This window comes from Vanessa tameamea, chromosome 7 (assembly GCF_037043105.1).
Source record: "Vanessa tameamea isolate UH-Manoa-2023 chromosome 7, ilVanTame1 primary haplotype, whole genome shotgun sequence".
Classification (NCBI taxonomy): domain Eukaryota; kingdom Metazoa; phylum Arthropoda; class Insecta; order Lepidoptera; family Nymphalidae; genus Vanessa; species Vanessa tameamea.
The window spans coordinates 12,605,905-12,626,622 of NC_087315.1; the positions used below are offsets into that span (position 1 = coordinate 12,605,905).

The 20,718-nt window shown below is 31.6% G+C and overlaps 2 protein-coding genes and 1 non-coding gene across 6 annotated transcripts; all 3 read left to right on the forward strand.

Annotated features, from left to right (window-relative positions):
* Positions 1 to 404: 404 nt before the first annotated feature.
* Positions 405 to 9,201, forward strand: Nima (Nimrod A). 4 transcript variants are annotated; one of them, XM_064215432.1, is made up of 9 exons: positions 405 to 517; positions 586 to 774; positions 1,346 to 1,472; positions 3,211 to 3,322; positions 5,159 to 5,276; positions 6,198 to 6,916; positions 7,784 to 8,044; positions 8,480 to 8,602; positions 8,691 to 9,201. In XM_064215432.1, the coding sequence occupies exons 2-9, from the start codon at positions 647 to 649 to the stop codon at positions 8,981 to 8,983; spliced, it is 1,881 nt and encodes a 626-aa protein (XP_064071502.1). In that variant the 5' UTR covers positions 405 to 517; positions 586 to 646; the 3' UTR covers positions 8,984 to 9,201. The 4 variants fall into 4 exon arrangements, with proteins under 4 accessions (XP_064071502.1, XP_064071503.1, XP_026489194.1 ...); XM_064215433.1 differs by having other exon boundaries at positions 6,198 to 6,586; XM_026633409.2 differs by having other exon boundaries at positions 6,198 to 8,044.
* Trnai-aau (transfer RNA isoleucine (anticodon AAU)) lies at positions 8,367 to 8,440 on the forward strand. Its single transcript has one exon. It is a non-coding gene; the product is annotated as a tRNA-Ile (tRNA).
* A 2,305-nt stretch (positions 9,202 to 11,506) lies between the features above and the next one.
* LOC113395708 (fibrillin-1-like) lies at positions 11,507 to 20,341 on the forward strand. The gene is made up of 8 exons (XM_026633384.2): positions 11,507 to 11,617; positions 14,521 to 14,668; positions 15,770 to 15,907; positions 17,590 to 17,638; positions 17,729 to 18,035; positions 18,278 to 18,458; positions 18,601 to 19,383; positions 20,097 to 20,341. The coding sequence occupies exons 2-8, from the start codon at positions 14,526 to 14,528 to the stop codon at positions 20,293 to 20,295; spliced, it is 1,800 nt and encodes a 599-aa protein (XP_026489169.2). The 5' UTR covers positions 11,507 to 11,617; positions 14,521 to 14,525; the 3' UTR covers positions 20,296 to 20,341.
* Positions 20,342 to 20,718: the final 377 nt, after the last annotated feature.

Here is a 20,718-nt window from a genome sequence, read left to right on the forward strand (position 1 = left end):
TTTAATTTACGCCTTAACTTACGTCCTTAAAGATTAATCGAATCCTGACCCAGTATTTTCCACATAAAACTGTACCGCATTCCATTAACACTAAAGTAAATTAGAAGACTTCAAATTAAAACACAATTATATCACTCACACAGATGCAAACAGTGTATTGTTCAAAAAAAGATATTGAATACTGGAACAAAATTTAAAATTAAAAACAAATACTGTCATTACAATTCATTTGAATTTGGAAGAGAAAAAATAAAAACTTTTTTTTTTAATTGATTAAGACCTCGTTGGATTATTTAATAGAACCTAAGTTATATCATACCACTCACACACGAGGTCAACTAACTCAGGATGAGGGGTCTTAATTGTCCCCAACCGTTGTCATATCAGTTCATATACTCTTGTGTCGTAACTCGTAACTGACACAATTATTAACTGGCATAATACGAACAATTATTAACTTATATCATTCGAGTTTTACTTTTTATTGCATAAAATAAAGCCAAGCTTAGTTAAGAAAGTGAGTTTTTATAGTACGGGATTTTAATAGTCTTTGTAATTTATTAATAAATTAATATAAAATTTCAGCAGAAAATATGTAACAACGGTGAAGTGAAGACGAAATGGATGGAAAACGAATCGAGTGAAAATGCTTTCAAATAAAACATGGAAAAGAACTTCAAAAACAATATGGTGTGTTGTGACAATTGTGGTGACGTTGGTGGTGACGGAGGTGGTAGCTTTAAGTGGACCGAATGTATGCATGGTGCAGCAGAAGTGAGTTATATATTTTTTAATCATTTCTCCAAGTTATTATATTATAAAAAAAAAACAAAAGATTACAACGAAAGCGTAATTTAAACTATTAAATTAATCCCTTTAATAGAAATTTAAAGTTACTGTGCTGACATTAACCGGTGGATCTAATATTATTTATTTGATTTAATACGCAGTACCTTTTGGTTTAAAAAATAAAGCTATTATTGTATATATTTGACGCATAATATCACTGGTGCTGATATCTATAAAAGCTATGTTTTTTCATTTTATTGAATACTATTTGCCCGTTTAAACTTATATTATAAATACTATAAATTATGATTTCGTTGTAATATTAACCTTATTTTCTTTTATCCTGTTATACTTAAAATAATATGTAAAGAAAATTAAAAATAAAAACATTATCTGAATTTAAAAATAAAAAATGAACGTTATCTGAAGTATTATAACAAAAACGAAAAAAAAAGAGTATACAAAAAAAAAAAAGAGTATACAGTCGCGTCTTTGTGATTGAATAGCCTACCTACATACAACACAACAGACTTGCTTACTTGTCTTCTGATTACAGATACAACATCACGAAACGTGTGAAGTACCGTGCGCCGATGTCCATCAGAACGTACGAGTGGTGCTTCTCCATGCCACCTAGATGCTCCAAGTGGAGTACTGAGATGCGCGACCTCACTAGACTTGAGGTACATCACTAAAATTCTCTTAGAAAGAAAACGTTATATTCAGAAGAAATTTGTTTTTATAGTGTTTCTAATAAGTGTATAATATATTTATTTTGACTTCATTTAAAATATTGAATTGTAGAAATATTCTAAAATAGAACACATTTTATAAAAATATTATTTGCTAAATACGTAAACAACTTTCGAATTAATTTATAATTTGAAGCAGCCAATATGGCTCAGAGTTTGGGGCATTTGAATCTTAAATAAAGATAAAAAGCCCGGTTAAATCCAAAAAAAAATGAATGTCGGTTACATAACTACTAACCCGTAGTGGAGTAAAAGCCAAACGTTTAAAAAATACAAATGTCTAAGCCAGTGATTCCCAAAGTGGTCCAGGTGGACCCCCAGGGATTCACGGGAGACTTGCTGGGGGTCTACGTAGGCGGTGCCTAACTAAGCAGATAATATTTTAATAAGGCAAACGACTGTTACTTGTCCAAACTTGCGTATTCGATATTACGTACAATTTCGTGTACAGACTTTCAAAGCGCTATCCGCCCGACAATGCTTAGTGCTCGTTCAGACATGAACTTGATCACCACTATAAATATTTGATGCCAAAGGTTTTTTTTTCGTCATCAGTTTGAGAGAATCACTAATAAATTCATAGATTTTAATTGCTGAAATACTTGTAGGGTTACTAAGGATAGAATTAAAAGCACTAATATTAAACAAATTTAAATTTAGTTCATATTTTAGTGTTTCTCTCAAACTGAGGTTACTGACACAGGCCAATAGGTGGTCCCCGAGAAAAATAAGTTTGGGAACTACTGGTCTAAGCCAACCAATGGGAAATATACTACCTACGAAATATACGAAATTTTCACGACAAGAATATCATAAAATGGCATAAACTATTTTTAATATAATGTTATATGGTTTAGAATTGCATCGATTATACTTATCACAAAGCCTTGAGAAAACGTAAGGCAATCGATTTTAATAGTTGTTTATTAATGTTAGACATAAATAGCTAAGAACTGCGAAATGTAAAATTAATGAAAAAACCTTAGAAAGAAGGTCATAGTCAAAATATTATAATCATTGTAACTAAATACTACTGAATATTATTGATGAACAAAGTCTGCGCCAGTTTTCTGAACGCGAACAAACCAAAAAAAAAAACAAAAGCTATGCATGAAGATTTCTGACGTAGTGTCATCGAACAGTAATAGCACGCCTATTACTGTTCGAGACGTATAAGACACACATTAAAAAAGACATTGCGGATTGCAATACATACCAACCAATAATTAAGTACTTGACAACATAATACGATATCATATATGATTAATAATATCAGATATTATAAACTCGATAGTTATTATGTTCTTCTGTTTGTTAACCCATGATGACTAAGCTACTCAACCAATTGATTTTATATATTTCACTTGAGTGTGGCTTATGAGCTTGATAAGCTGTGCCGCCTTCTTCTTCGCGTCGCCTCTAGGCGCTGTAACAAATGCCGCTCCGTTATCGAAATTTTGAAAATCCATACAATTTTTTTAAATAAATAAAATCACTAATTCGTACACGAAAATTTGTTATATATATTTTTTAATTATTAATATTTTGATAATGCGATTTGTTTTTTTTTAAACTTCTAAATTTACCAGCGTGCCCCTAGTGTAAATCCAACGCTGGGGATACAGCTATTTTTAATTTACTAATATAGTATTTTTGTTTTTTTTTTCAGACTGAAGTACGCACAGCAGAGGTGGCAGTTTGCTGTCCAGGTTACAAGATGAAGGACGTCTCTTGTGTACCAATCTGCCCCAACGGAAAGACCGGATATGGGTGTTCCCAGGGTATATTCAAAAATAAACATTTCGTTTAAACTATGCGGTCTTAGATTCCGTTTTTTCAAAGACCTTTTAAATGTTTTCTTTTTATTAGATGCGTAAATTTCTTTTTTAAATAAATATTTTTATATGAAATACAAATTACAATATAACTTATCTTAAATGAAAAACGTAAAACAAACTTATTGAATTCTCAATTAATGCAAGTATTATCAAATTATAACATATTTTAGTAAATTATTCTCCATGTTTTTATTTTTTAATTTTAAACAGGTCGAAGGACGTGCTTATGTCCTGCCTAAAAATAAGTATTTATAGTCACCCAAGTAATCAACCCATAAACATAGGTTCGATCTTGACGCTTTTACCAGTGGAGCTACATATTCTGGAAAAACAAACTCGAAACTTACATACGTTATAAACTTAAAATCTAAGAAGTCCCATAAATTCAATCAAATATCTTTCTCTTGATACCCCTTGTCTGTCTGTCTCGCTTTCACGTCAAAACTACTGGACCGATTTAAATGAAATTTGGCACACAAATAGTCTAGAGCCTGAGAAAGGATATAATGGAAAAAGTGCTGTAAGGGGTTGAAAAGGGGGGTGAAAGGTTGTAAGTTGTTGAAAGTATTGTCATTTTAAGGACTAGAAGCATAAAACTAATATTTTAGTCTTTATACTTATAAACTAAAATATCATGACACCCGAATTTTGGAAATTCTACCCCTAAAGGGGTGAAATAGGGGTTGAACGTTTGTATGGAAGTCATACATTTGGTATATAGGATAGTCTGGAAGACCGTCATTTTTGAAGTTTGAAGCATGAAACTTTATTTTTGGGCTACTGAATAAAAATGATTAAATAAGTATTTAAGTGTTTCTAGATATTCTACCTTTCAGGGGTTTAATAGGGGTTGACATTTCTTATATAGATTAGTCTCGAAGTCCGTAATTTTTTAAGTTAGAAGTTTGAAATTTTATTTTTGTGTTACTTATTAAAAATGTGTAAATACGTATTTAAGCATTTCTTAATATTCTACCTCTGAGGGGTTGAAATGAGGATTGAAAGTTTTTATGAGAGTCAATCATATTTTAAGTTAAAACAATGAAATATATATTTTTGTGACACTGATTAAAAATGAGTAATTACGTAGTTAAATTTAAGACCTCTTTGTAAACCACGTTGGTGTGTATTTCACCCCTTAGGGTAGAATATCCAATAAAGCTTTAATACATATTTACTCATTTTTAATCAGTATCCCCAAAAATAAAGTTTTATGTTTCTACGTTACAAAAATGGCGGACTTTCATACAAACTTATAACCCCTATTTCACCCCCTAAGGGGTAGAATTTCCAAAATTCCTTCCTTAGTAAGTGTCTACTCAATAAAACGACCCCCTCACCAAATTTCATGGCCATAACTTTAATAGTTTACGATCGGCGATGATAAATCAGTCAGGACATGTTTTTTTTTCTATACATATATAGATAGATCAACCATTCCAGCTTTATCCCAGACATCACAATGTACTTTCTACTCCCTCGTTGTATATACACGGCAAAATATCATTAATTGTTAAAAAATATATATTTCTTAATAATAAACAATAAAATAACTGTATTGTAAAAAAAAAATATGCACATTACGATGTAGCCCTAGCTCCTCAATTAGACAAAAGTGTTTCAGTAACTAGTACCATCCATTTGGGCTTGAATTACTACTACAGGTATTGGCAAGTTACGAATGAATACAATCAACTAAATATCGTATCCAAGCATTGAAAGTTCAATGAACCCTGTTCATGAATCAGTACTAGATTATTAAACAGTAAAACCTTTCAGATTGTCCTCCAAACAAATGGGGACCGAATTGCGTAAACAATTGCTCTGAATGTCTCAACGGTGAATGCTCACCAACTACAGGGGAATGCGATTGTGAGGACGGATGGCAAGGTGAGAGGTGGGTTCCCACTTTGGTATATAATAACAACATCTCACAGACACAGATTATAGTAATTATTATAGATACATAATAACAATATCATTATAAAATTGGTAACAACTAATAGATCTCTTGGGAATCAACAGACTTTGAAATCCATCTGTGTAATTACCGTGAAACCTATTGTAATGTATATAGAGAAGTTTATACCATAAGATTTGTTTTAATTTGCTGCTAGATGGAACTGCAGTACAGCAACTTCCATACTGCTTCCATACTTGTCGTTGTGAGTTGTGTAATCGCTTGTTGTTATGCATAAATAAATATTTGTTATAAATGGATGTCTGTCTTGAACCGTGACTAATAGCCCAGCAACTGTTTCCAACCAGTTGTCAAAGAAACGTTTTATATTGATATTTCTATGGAAATGTATACTAATTTATTATATTTAGTAAGCTATCGGGTGTAAAAGTAGCAATCAGCTCGAAAACAGCATTATTATTTTAAAATTCACAAAAATTTTCACGCTCTCTATGACATTCAAAAATATATTTTGTAAAAAAAAAACAAACAAACAAACGGATTAGGTATTTATAATAATTAGTATCAATAAAAATCAAAACATACTTTATTCAAGTAGGAATTTGCAAAGACTTTTGAATCGTCATTATACAGAATCATATTAAACGTAAAGCTGCCACGGGTTCGGAATGTAGATTATATTACGAATAACTTGAAACAAACAAATTCAGTGGTAACTCTTTTCTAGCATTTGAAGTACAAAGTTATATCATTTAAATATAATGTAATTTATATAATATATACTCCTTAAAAGTCAACAATTGAAGTCATATAAATATAAAACTTTAACACAATAACACTCAAGTTTTTTAAACTATATTTCACTCCTATACTTATTAATAATTGTTTCCTTTACAGTTGTCAAGTCAGCATGTCTACAATTGCAGTACCACCCGCTTTGATGGAGAAATTACTAACAACTACTAAGTCTTCTGTTAAAACGTTTGCAACTACTGTATCAACACCTAGCATATCAACAACTAGCGTTGCCATAATATCAGAAATTCCCACAACTCCATCCACTCCTCCCATAACAACAATTACACAGCCTACCACGAAGTCGACTTTATCAACAAAAAGTACTAAAACTACGGCGACAACTTTACCAACTTTGCTTTTAAAAACTACCACAGTCCCTGTAGATGTCAGTTTGATTACACAACTAACAACGTCAAGTATGACAACTGAAGTACCAAAAAAAACTATAGCTAATTTCATCTATAATAGAACAGAAACTCCGATAGAAGGTACGTCAATTAACTTCTATACTGAGCATGTATCTTCGACAATGATGGAAATACCAATAACAGCTAAATCTCCTACGACTCCTATAAGTTCTCCTACTATTCCTAGTACTACTATTGCTCCGTCAACTACAACCACGTCTACTACGACAACAGCAACTTCTACTACCAATTCTAGCACAACCTTATCTAAAATACCGACAACTTTAACGACGCAAAACGAAACAACAACAAATTACAATAGTACAAGAGAACGTGAAAGCACTACAAAAACTCACTCAACCACGATCAAGTTTAAACCAAAGGAGATATGGATAAGACCGACACAAAAAGGTGAACCAACGTTTATTGAAAATAAAGTAAAAAATAATCATGAACTATTAAATACAAAAGTCAAGAGTGCAACTAATAAGAATGAAGCCATTTCAGAAAATACAACACCAAGAACTATTATAGTATCTATTATACCTACATCAGTATCACATGCAACATTCAAAAAGATAGCATTAACGACTGCGTCATATTTATCTAAGAAAACAAATATTTCATTAATATTCCATAACAGAACTGAACAAGGCTTCACTAAATCTATGACATCACAAGTATCAACCGTTACTCCATTTACTATAAAAGTACTATCAACAATCAATGCAAAAACGTTGGGCTCTCCGAAAACAACAGCTAACTTACCACAAAGTAATACAACTCGGAAAAATATAACATCCACATCAAAGAAAATACTTTTAAATACAACCATTACTGATAAACAAACTACTGTAACTAAGGCAATTATGAATACAACCACGGCAACCGGTAGAACAACTAACAGCATGCCGAGCACGACGAATGGAGATATTAAAAAACTGAATTCTTCTACCTCTTTAACAATTAAACTTTCAACTAACAAACAAAGTGTACATACAAATATGTCACACGAAATAACAACTATACCTTCAATAAGTAAAATACCAAAACAGATATTTATAAAGGACGAAGGAAAAAATAAAACTGGTATTTTAAAAATATATACTAATGTGACAAAAGAACTACCTAAAATAAAATTACCAGAAAAACCTATTAAAGTTTTTATTAAACCAGTGAAGGCTAACGTTACTAAAACGAATTTTACAAAAATGTTTAATCCTAATAAAATAACAACTCAGGAGCCACCTGAAGATGAAACTTTTCATATTTTAACAGAACCCGAACACATCACCTCAGTTATGAGTGAAAAAGATAAAGACCACACGTCGATGGATCTGATATCGGTGATAAGTATAGCCGGCGGTGTGATGATGGCTGTCATCACAGTAGCAATCGTCATTGTGATGATAGAGAGGTGTAAAAGGCCTAGATACGATGATGTGAGAAAAATGAATGATATCAGAATGCAAGGTATGATCGATAACAATGATGTTCCTCCTCCGTACGTGAGAAGCATATTCCATACTCCATTACCAGGTACGTTATGCTGATTTTCAGAAATATTGTATTATTTCTATAGCCTAGTTAGTATCCAATAAATAATTCATACAAGCTTGCTTATTGACTACCGATACATTATAATATAATAATTATATTGTTTACGTGTGAAAAAAATATCAATACTTGTTTGTCTTACCTAATATATAGAAAATATATGATATTACCTAATATATGATAAATATATTACGTATGTATAGAAAAAATAATAGTGTAAAGAAAAAGTTATTAATTTCGAGATCTTATTTCAGTAATATGACAACTAATATTTGTAATACCAAATTTCATCAAAAACTTCATCGGCCCATTAGCTCAGTTGGTTAGAGCGTCGTGCTAATAACGCGAAGGTCGCGGGTTCGATCCCCTCATGGGCCACAATATATTTTTTTAATATTTATAGTACCACTGTTTTAGATCCTCCGCATTTGGATAAATGTCATTACCAACCTATTTCAACTTTGGACAGAAATTTAAAACAATTTATGAGACCCGTTGTCGTGCAAACCATTTCACCAGTTATGCTTGAAAATTTTAGAGGTAAGAACAATTTATTACTTTACCACATACATAAAAAGCTATTATATATACATATTTACAATATTCAATTGTATTATTATTATTTCAGGGATTTTAGAATGCCACTATGATCATTTGCCACGAAGAAGCCACGATTTCGGTACCATGCAAACACGACGCTCAGTAACGCCATCTATGAGATGTGACGATGAACTACTAAGGCAACGACCGCTGTCGGTCGCGGACTACACTATTGAAGCTTTGAAATGCGAGGCAAAACTTGATGTTATAGACAACACGACTTCCGAACCTTTATATGCCGAAATTCCTTGTTGGCGACCGCCTTCTGAACATGCAATAGCTGTGGTTAATCTGAATGGAGAAGCAGTAACCGAATTATGACCGCATTATAGTTTCAAATAAGAACCTAGTGTCCTCCAATGTCGATAGATGGCGTTGTTTAAGATAGATATTAGAAAAATTAAAATTTTAGCGTAAATTAATTATTATTTTTTATTTGTTGTGCCAAAGACTAGAGTTGAGTGAATAACAATTATAATACATGTCTAATAATATAGTAATTATCTTAAGATTGATTTGAAAATAAATGATTACGAATTCACATTTTTTTTAATACTTAATATATTTATTTTTTTATTAATAGTGACTTTTGTAACCTCAATTAGCATAATTTAGCAATAATAACATTTTTAATATTCATTTTGATGGAAATTAATGAATAACAGATATACCGTGTTCCATTTTATATATTTAGATAAAATTTATTATCACTTAGATCCTGCTATATCCTTAGAACATGTACATCATACCTAAATATTTTATTTCATTCTAATTAATTATTTGGTATCTACTTAATCCTTTATACCTCATGGCGAGAAAGGAAATCTCGAGGCGCATTTACCTAGGTCTATTGTCTTGCATTTAATTTTTATATAGGTACATAAAATAAAATGTTTTATTAGACCTATTTCACTATGCTGCTATTAATTATAAATATAAATCACAAAACAGAGGCGACAAGGTTTGAACCCTAAAATCATTGGTCGAGATTCACTTATTCCTAACATAGATAACAGCTAAAACTTCGATTCTAACAAATAATCTAAAACAATATTCTTTATTCAGGTAGACTTATGAAAGAACTTTTGTTTCGTCATTTTACAGTATTGAATTAAATGTTACTATACTACCTACTGGAAATGTATGAGTGAGTGTTTATTCAAAAAAAAAACCAAGTTTTTTTTTTCATATCCCTATAGACAGTATACACAGTCTAACAGGAAATTTTAGAAAATTTCATACCATAATATTATTTTACACAGAATTATTCCGTGTTTGTGCGATTTAGCAAGATTCGTGGAAAATGATAACATGGTCCAAGGCCGGGTTGCGTGGGCATCCAATGTTATCACAGTTTCCGTCTACAACAGTTGCATTCGGATAAACAGAGACCTCTCTTGTGAGATTAAAATATAATACGAGAAAGCCAATGATGGCTATTAATTTTATCGATAAAAATGTAGTGATTATTACATTATTTCAAATATAACTATTTAAATATAATATAAATACAAAATACAACTTATTCCGATTTTTTTCTTCATTATATTTTTAATCTGAGTAATATGACTTACAATACAGAGTATATATAAATTTAAAAAAAAATCAGACGCAATTTATTCAATTCGAAAGTTCCTTCGGAGACGGTCAACAGGAAAACTGCTTATGTTTTATATTTCACTCTAACATGTTTTTACACGCAACGCACATTCATAGATAAATAAAAAACTGATTAATAAATATACTTATATTTATTTATTTTGAAAATGTTCCAAGTATGAAGTCATAAAAGTAGACTATTAATTAAATATTCCATTTAAACTGACCTTAGAGACGTACCATATGATTCATTTTGTATTACAATATTATTAACGCTAAACAAAGTTAGTATTATCTCATCGCTCTTGTTGTCGATGACGATATTTAAGCGTAGAATCAGGATTCCTTTAGCAGTACATAATTCAATTATAAAACACTAGCGACCCGTCCCGGCTTCATACGGTTGTAAAAATTATAGAATATAAATACAATCTATACCCAGAAATATAATATAACACACAGGAATCTAGCTTTCTACCAAAATATATTTTTTTTAGAATTGGATCATTAGTTGCGGAGATTACCTCATATATACAAACAAACAAATTTTATCTCTTTATAAAATTAGAATCTAATTTCAAATGTTTTTTTTTATTAGAATCCACTAATCTCATCTGTTGGAGCAAATGAGTCCTAGTCTGGAGACAATCGGCAAAGGCAGTATAAGGACCCATACGGGATCTAATTTAGTACGGAACCAGGAACTACGGCGCAATGGAGGAGAGGTGTGGATTAAGTTTGACTGGTGACGATGACAGAGATCAGTTAGTTTATCATCTTACATTTGCCGTTTTTTGCCGGCCAATTTATTTGGGACCTCTAGTCATAATACGTAGTTACTACCTCATCCACATGTTATGACTCACGAATTCGATCTTTTTTCTGTATTAATTTTTTGAATTTTTCAAAGAAAGTTGTCAGGTCTATATATATTGGAGCTGAATACTCCAAGAGATTTGTTTTTTATTTATTTAGTTATTCCAAAGTGTGTAAATTTTATATGAGATTAACTAGTGTCTAGTGTATGGATTTTGTGATTAAAATATATAATAATATGTTAGCTCCAGAATAAAAAAAGCAAATAATATTGTATTTGAATCCAAATAAAGAATAATGAAAAACTATAAACATAAAAAAATAAATATTAGTTAGTAGGTTTTCCACCGTTTTTCACATGGTAATTTTATATGATATATATTTTTAATTAATTTTAACTACAGAACCACTAGCATATAACTAGGATGCAACTTTATCGATATTTATGATTCGCACATCACAACACTCGACACACAAATATTAACCATAGTATCATTCAGAGAGTTATATAGTGTGGACCTTAAAATCGTTAAGGCCAAGGTAAGGAAATATAAGTTATTTTTATCTTATTATATTATTATTATTTAAGTCTATACTTTATTTAAGTAAAGTTGTACGCGTGGAAACGAATTGTCATTTTACAAAAGATTAAAATATGTAAAACTACCACTGGCTAGTGTAAATTATTTTATTAGAACACTAACAATTTAATTTTCATATAAAACATATTAATATTTATATTATGACATACATGAATACTTTTTTTTTAAATGAAGTAGGGATAAAGAAAATAATGACTACAATTAATAATTGTATGGGCTTAATAAATTTGATGTGAACACATGTGTGGGATTCATATAAAACGTTTATAATAATAATAATAAACGTAAAACATAAAACTCTATTGTTTTACGCGGTACTAGCAAAGCTACCGGTCTCAATGTTTTTTCCAACATATAAAATAGTCATCGTAATATTTCTGCCATTTTAACCAAACGTGTCACGTTGTAGGGGTTGATCGTCAGGTGTTAGGCAAAAAAGTAGCGTCTGACCTTTGAGTGCAAGCTTGCTTCATCAACCAAATTTTATCAATTTCGATTCAGTGGTTCGGCCGTGAAAAAGCTACAGACAGACAGAATTGATATCTTAAATAAACAAAGTTTTTGCGCTTACATTGCAATCGATGGCTGTACCCTATGAGATAGATCAAAATAATATACTACAGTATTGTACACCTTAAAAAGGTCTTAAAAAAAATTGGCAATGGTATCTGTCTATCTCTTAGGGATAACCCACAATAACCAATTTTTATCCTTTAATTTTTACGAGAAATAATGACTTATTTTCGAAGCGATTTTAAGCAATACAGCATTAATCCTTATCCATTTAAGTAGCTTAAATTCATTGTGCATTTAATATAGATCAATATGGCGCTTTACAGCACGTAATTTATGTGAATATTTTCGAAGATATTACAGATTTAAAACCCAGGGACATAGCGGTTTGTATTGTCTATTGACTGAAAAACTGTCAACGTTGTAAGACATTTTGTAGTATATTTAGTATCAGCATTACACTCGTGCGAAGCCGGGGCGGGTCGCTAGTAATTGTATATAAAGTTCTTGTAAAACATAAAGTGGATTTATTAAACAATTATCATGTTTAAATCTTCTTTTTTTAATAAAATGTTTACATATAAATCGTGGACATAGAAATCAATCGTCGTCATATTTCCGCCAATGCTAGCAGCATATCCCTGTTGAATTGCAAAAATAAGATAATTAGCTTTACATGGCAAAATATTTGATATATTCACAAATATTACAAGCATATAATTCAAACATAGAAACGTAATAAATCAAATATATCCAAAACTAGTGACTTCGTGCGCCGCGGCTTTTTACAGCCAGTTATCTGACTGTCCATATGAACGATTTTTTGGTTGCACATAATCGTAAATCAGTGAAATTTTCTCAAGTTATTTATTTATGCTTTATTGCACACCAATACTTAAAACTAAAATTGACATTTGGATCATTCTGTTTAAGAAAGTACTTCTTTCTGAGCTGTAAATTGTGATAGCACACTTAAAATGCTGTCGACCGCGGCTTCGCTCGCATTTTAGGGGTTGGTCGTTAGGTGTTAGGTGTTAAAAAAAAGCCTTTGTCCTTCAATGGAGTTCAAGCTTGCTTTATATTATTGAAGTAATGCTTAATAAGTCTATATGACACGATGATAATGACACGAGATTTTTTTTATATTTTTTATAGTGCCACAGTTGATTTGCAGTGGTAATCGATTAGCGTAAGGTTTCTCATTTGTCAGTCTTTCTTTTTCAAAAATTTCCCTCTTCACTTATTATTGATATTCGGCTCTTTATTTATACGAAAATTGGTGGCAGAGAGCTGCGCAAACCAGTCTGGATAGGTATCTATTCATCAGATATTCTACCGCCAAACAGTTATAAAATTAGTATCGTTGTGTTCTGATTTGAAGGGTCACGGTCAGTGTAATTATAGGCACAAGGGACTTAACATCATTCGTCTCAAGGTTGGACACGTATTGGTGACGATAGGAATATAATAAGCTTAAAATTCTCACGGCGCCGATGACTATGGGTGGGGGTGACCACCATCGAGTGGCCTATTTGCAATCCGTATACATATGTCATGAAAAAAACATCCATTTCAGCAAGCCTGCAGGTAAAAGTGTCACAAAATAATCCCTTTCATAGAATATGCAAGGGTGCAACAATTTATTTTCGCTGTGGCATATTTGATGATGATTGATGAGCACTCTTATGTATTAAAAAAAATGTGTAAGGTAGAATTTCCTGTCATCGGTTTTATTAAAGTATTTGTTTTCTTCAAAATGATTATTAAAACATTACTTTTTCACGTCTATGACAGATACTGTCTTTGAATGCTTAATATAAAATGATATATAATTTATACCAAATATTTCAAATTTATTTATGAAAAACAATTATTTAATCGGTTGCCTGGAATTATGTAGCGATAAGGTTGCCAATATTGTACGCTTCTTTTATTTTTTCCATGTTTTATTTATTTGTTTTCCTTTTATGTGTACAATAAAGTATAAAGTAAAGTAATTTTATTACAAATTTAAATAGTGAATAAAATATTCACTATTTAAATTTGTAATATATATAATTTAGTGAAAAGGGAAAAATTACCATTATCATAATAAATAATATTTTTGTTTTTTAATAATATTTTATTGTAATTAATTATTTGCAAGCATTTAAAAACTATTTTATTAATTATTTAATGTATAAGATTACGCGCGTACATAAGGTACACGCACCTTTTGTTTTAACAATATTATTTTCATTAATGTAATTGATGTATTCTGACTACGCAAAACAACTTGATTATTTTAATGTTTATATTAATCGATTATAATTATTTATTATGTCACAGATAATATGTACGTCATACTAATTGGCACGCTGTTGCTGAGCAGCGCGTGCGCAAACGACGATGCCCAGTACATTAACGTGAAATCCGTGAAGGGTGGTCACAGGGGCGGGGGAACATACAATTATAACCCTGGAGCCAACTATCCTAAGTACTCTATTGCATACTTTTTTTTTAATATTATTTTAAAATTTTACAATGTCCAGATATATTTTCTAACAAATTTTCGATCGGGCGGCGCATTAGAGCAATCTTATTTAAAAAAACATATGATATAAATATTATTTTCTTTCTTCAATAAAAAAAATCGTTAATTGGAGCATTAGTTCTGAAGATTACTCCGTCCACACAAAAAAAATTAACCTCTTTATATATTATTATAGAGTATAGATTCACATCAGTATCACATTAGAGATCAGTATGTATGATTTTTTTATGTAAATGTTGGTTGGCAAACAGTTTGCAGTCTGTTGTGTCTAGTGTCCACTACAATAGACACAATAGACTGATATTTTTTAAATTCTTAATTCAATTTAGACTTGCCTTCTTTGAGAAACAAATTTCGACAAAGCATGTAAACAGTTCTAAATAATTAAACAAAATACACGTGGACGTTATCAAAAATTCCTAAATTCGTATATTATTTATATATGATGCAGCATATATTGCCTTGAAACTGTCTTTTTGTTTTAAATAATTCTACTTTCATATTTACCACGTGCAAGCGTGGTAAAATAAACTCCATAATAAGTCTTCTTTAGAGAAAATATAAAATTTGTCTCTTGAAGAATATTTCTGGACAAAAGCTGCTCTTCCCAAACGGTAAGCAAGGCGTGAGGAAAATTTCAAGTATACGCAACGCATGAAACTTTCCTCACATCGAGGCCTTTGTTTAAAAATTTTGAAATAAAATCATATTCACACAACACACTATACCTTTAGTAAATGTCGAAGAAAACTGGGAAGCCAAGAATTTCGATGATGATATCCTTAAAGTTTTGTATCATGATGGTTCGTGCAATATAATACAGTTTGCTACAAATGTATTTAATGAATCCTTAACGCAAAAGGTTAACTAGCAGCTAAAGTTATTAGTCGAATTAATCCTCCTTTTGTATCACGTATTTTTGTCAAATTAAAATGATAAAACTTTTATCCCTCGACATAATCTATTTCTATACCAATTTTCTTTCTATCCACCAATTAACTGATGATGGTGATTTATAAACTAATTTATTAATTATTTTTTTAGTTTCGGCAGCTATGGCTTGCGTCAGAACATGACACAACATGGCTATGGAGCTCAGAACGTCTCTCAACATGGACACGGTGCCCAAAACACGTCACGTCGTATTGACTTCGAAGTGGGAGTTTGCTACATCGAAGTACCGTAAGTAATATTTAATTATAGGCCTAAATTCTAAAATAAATCGAAGCTGTAGAGCCTTATAATTTAACTTTACTTTCTTCATTTATAATTTATAGCTACTGCTACGAACCATACACGTGTTGAGTGAAATTCTATAACATGCGCTGTTAACAAAGGAGGAGTTTTATTTGATTTATATGGAGATGTTGAAAATACTTTAGATGTCACAAATTGTTATGCAGTCCTAATCTTAAAAAAAAACTAAAATTATTCTTTAAATTGGTATGTGCACCTATTTCGTGAGTTCCGTTTAATTTTTAGTTCTATTCCAAGATTTGACTTTCTATTTCTAATTCCTATATATGGATAGCCCATATACAATTTTGCAAGAAATAGATGACATAGCTGTTGTACAATCAAATTAAATACAAATCAAGGTCTTTTCCAAACCATTTTCTATATGAAACCCAGATTTCATAATTATTTCCCAAAATATTAGAAGCATATAAATTAATTTGACTGATTTTAAAACCACCTTGTCTCCTTTCAGTTTTACGTTGCCTTATAATAAGTGAATGTACTCAAAACAACAAAACACAAGATTCAGACTAATTGATCCCACAAATTAAAGATTTCCTGATGTTCTACACTATTAATCATTTAAATATCCCAGCAGTAGTATAAAAATGCAGATAAAGAAATAACTTTGGTTGACGCATCATGCTTATAAATAAATTTACCAAACCTCACCGCCCGTGGTATCTGTCGTTTTCCATCAAATAAAATGCGGATAATTTTATACATTTAATGAAAATATTAAAACACCAGCTGACTTAATCATATCTATTTAGATAATACATGACCAAACACACGACCATCTAAAAAGAATTAAAAAATGTCTTCTATAAATACCATAACCACTTTAGAAGACCCACCTAAAAAAGTCCGAATGCACAATTATTACCGATAAAGCTTCCATCTTGTGAGTCAGTAATTTACGTGAATATCTTTTTGTATAACATTTAATAGAATAGCGCTGAAAATTTAATTTATACCAGTCCAATGTAGAATCATATTATTAATTCCTTACAAAGTTCACGAATCACATCCTTTGTTATTTTAGAGTCTCACCCTAAAGAAATATAGGATATATTAAACGTATCTAAAATTTCTTAGAACTGCTCATGAAGTACTGACACCTATAATTTTAGACCTAATTAACATCCCATCATTACGCCCGTATACAATGTGGAGACAGAGATGATACGACAATCCGCTTTCCTCTATTGTCATTAACAAACAATAACACATTTATTCTATGACTAAACATTAATGTAAAAAATCTCTAAGAGACTAGATAAAAATTAAGAGTCATGATGAGATTGAATCTCTCCTACCACTCCACGTGTCAGTACAGAACCAGATGTTTTACATTTAAGAACTCCGATCACGTACATAGTCAAACACACACACACTAAATCACATAAGTCAAAATTGTTTCCATTCATACGTAGTCACTCTAATTTTTTTGCATATTATATGAAGAGTATAAAAACACTCCACCACCACACACCAGAGGGTCCTCTTCGCAAAGGTGTTTTTATACTTAAAAATGTACCCCTTTGTGAGATTGATTCTAGATTTTTTTGAAGTAAAATTCATTAATTCAATCATCGAATTTAATACGTATTTCATTTTTACAGGACGGCCAGCTTGGTCCATGACCCTACTCGTACCCCATTGGGTAATGGAGTAAGTATTATAAAATAATCAAACTCTTCTATAAATATATATATAACAATTATTATATTTAATTATTATTAAATATTAAACTTTTTTCAGTCGAGGCCTGACCTCAGCCGTATTAGATCCTGCTGTCAAGGATACATAAGAAATATCTACAACTTCAAAATCTGTGATCCTGTTTGCAGTCAAGAATGCGTGAACGGTCACTGTTCTGCGCCAGAAACATGCACATGTTTCCCTGATCATGTTAAAAATGTAGCTGGATTTTGTATACCGACCTGTCCGATAGGATGTCAGAACGGTCGCTGTAGTGGTGGCGAATGTTTGTGCAAGGAGGGATATAGGCTGGATTCAGAGAGTAAATTCTGCGTACCTGCTTGTAAGGAAAACTGTGGTGGTCTAGGTATAAATATTGACATACTATAATATATAACATTCTTGAGAAATTCAAATTTTAATTCAACATCTAAATAATTGAAATTCGAAGCATCTCAAATTTAGCACCCAACTACCGACTGTAAAAATCTAACAAAATAATTAATTACAGATTTCATTTTAAAATGATATGTCATATCGAGACAAATATAAAAAAAGCAACTGTTCCATTATAAAATTAACGTAGTACAATAAAAAATTCATTTTTAGGAAATTGTACTGAACCCAATACCTGTAAGTGTAGAGTAGGATATCAACCTACTCCTGATGGAAACTGCAAACCAGTTTGTGATAGTTGCGTTAATGGAGACTGCGTCGCACCGAACGACTGCCGCTGCAAACAAGGATATAGCAGAGATCAACAAGGAAAGTGCATACCACAATGTTCTCAGTAAGTTTTACTCATATTCTTGATCATTTGAACGTAAGGTGTTATTCATTCGTAAGTTAAAACATCGACTAAAATACCAAATTACGTCACTAGAAATAATTTAACTAAAAAAAATATATATAAACAAAATGTATATTTTTAGGGGATGTCAACCAGACGGAAGATGCGTTTCTCCAAACGTTTGTGAATATCCAAATGCAGCAAGGCCTTCAAATACCCCTCCTCCTTCTCATCCAACCAATCCACAAAACCGCCCCATCTATCCTGGTGGTGAATTACCTAGAGGGGACATAGGAGAGGATGGAAACCCTGGACAAAGGTACCCTGGTAAAAACAACACAGTTAACGGCACTTTCTCTCAAGATGTACCTAGAAATCCATTATACCCTGGAAGTCAAGTATATCCGGGCAGTCAAGTATATCCTGGAAATCATGTATATCCTGGAAATCAAGTACATCCTGGAAATCAAGTAAACCCTGGAAATCAACAAAACCCTGGAAATCAAGTTTACCCAGGATTCCAACCTATACCTGGAAAACCAATTTATCCTGGAAACCCAGTGTACCCTGAAAATAACATGAACCCAGATCATCAAATGTATCCAGGAAACCAAGTTTATCCTGGAATCCAAATGTACCCTGGAAATCAAGTATACCCGGGAAATCAAATGTACCCTGGCGTACAAGTTTATCCTGGTAGTCAGGGTTATGGCAATCGAGGCCAATACGATTATCAAGGTCAATTTGATGTTCAAAGTGGAAACCACAGAGAATCCGAAATTCAAGGTCAAACTAGTTACAATCAATTTTCTGAAAGCCAAGTTTCTAGCCAATGCTCTCAACCGTGTATCAATGGCGTTTGTATTGGAGACAATATATGCCGCTGTAATCCAGGCTATTTATCTGATGCGAACGAGCCAAATAGGTATTTATTATTTTCTAAATGAGCACTAAACATATTCTGTATAACCAAAAGCAATGTTAAGCAAATTCGTTTAATCAAGCTTACTATCCTTATTCAAATTTCAAAAGGCGAATGAGAGTTGGTTAATCTTTGACGTCTTTTCCACTGAACTGATTATCTAAAATGCATATATCCCTACAACTAGTTAAAAAGATATATATATATATATATATATATATATATATATATATATATATATATATATATATATATATCTTTTTAATGAAAATTAATTGAAAATTAATCAAAAATGACAATTAAAATCGATTTATTTATTTCCATAACCTTCAACCTTAAAGTTTTACAGTATTTCGAAAATAAGTATTAGTTAGCGTGTGTTATAACAGACGCTTGAGAGCCGAGATGATTTTGGGTTCAAACCCAGGCAGGCACCACTGAATTTTCATGTGCTTAATTTGTGTTTATAATTCATCTCGTGCTCGACGGTGAAGGAAAACATCGTGAGGAAACCTACATGTGTCTAATTTTAACGAAATTCAGACAGATGTGTATTCCACCAACCCGCATTGGAGCAGCGTAATGGAATATGGTCCAAACCTTCTCCTGAAAGGGAGAGGAGGCCTTAGCCCAGCAGTGGGTAATTTACAGGCTGCTAATGTAATAACAGACGCAATAATTGATTAACGTTATTAATTGCTTAAATTCTCTTATAGATGCATTCCCAATTGCCCTGGTGGTTGTCCCAATGGCATCTGCTCGGCACCTCACTTCTGCATCTGCAATGTTGGTTATTACAAGGACACCAGTGTAAAGGGTCGCCCAGCTTGCGTGAAACGCATTCGCCGATCAGTCGACAATAAGGAACCGCTAAACGTTGCTGAACTTCTCATATTCGATGTACCTGATTACTGAAGATTTACATACCAATAATTTTGATAAAGCTCTTATAATTAATGTATACATTTGTTTTTTTTTTATTCCTCAAAACTTTTATTTATATTTGCGGATTATAGCAGAGCCTTTTAAGAAATGCTTTTCATTCAAAATATGTAGGCGACAATAGCATGACTATTATTTAAAAATAGTGCATCAGATAGGTTTATTATAAGTCATATATAAATAATATCAAGTTTATAAATTTCACCGCGTAGTCCATTTGCGGTTCTATTATGATCATGGCTCGTATACAAAAGTAGTCTAAAAGGTAGGAAGGGGATCGCTCAATTAATTATACATTTTGTACATACTATTATATAATTATATTTTATTTTTAACTATATAATTCATTTTGAACTTCGAACGTCTCGCTTCTTCGCTTACTCCTCGTGATATTTT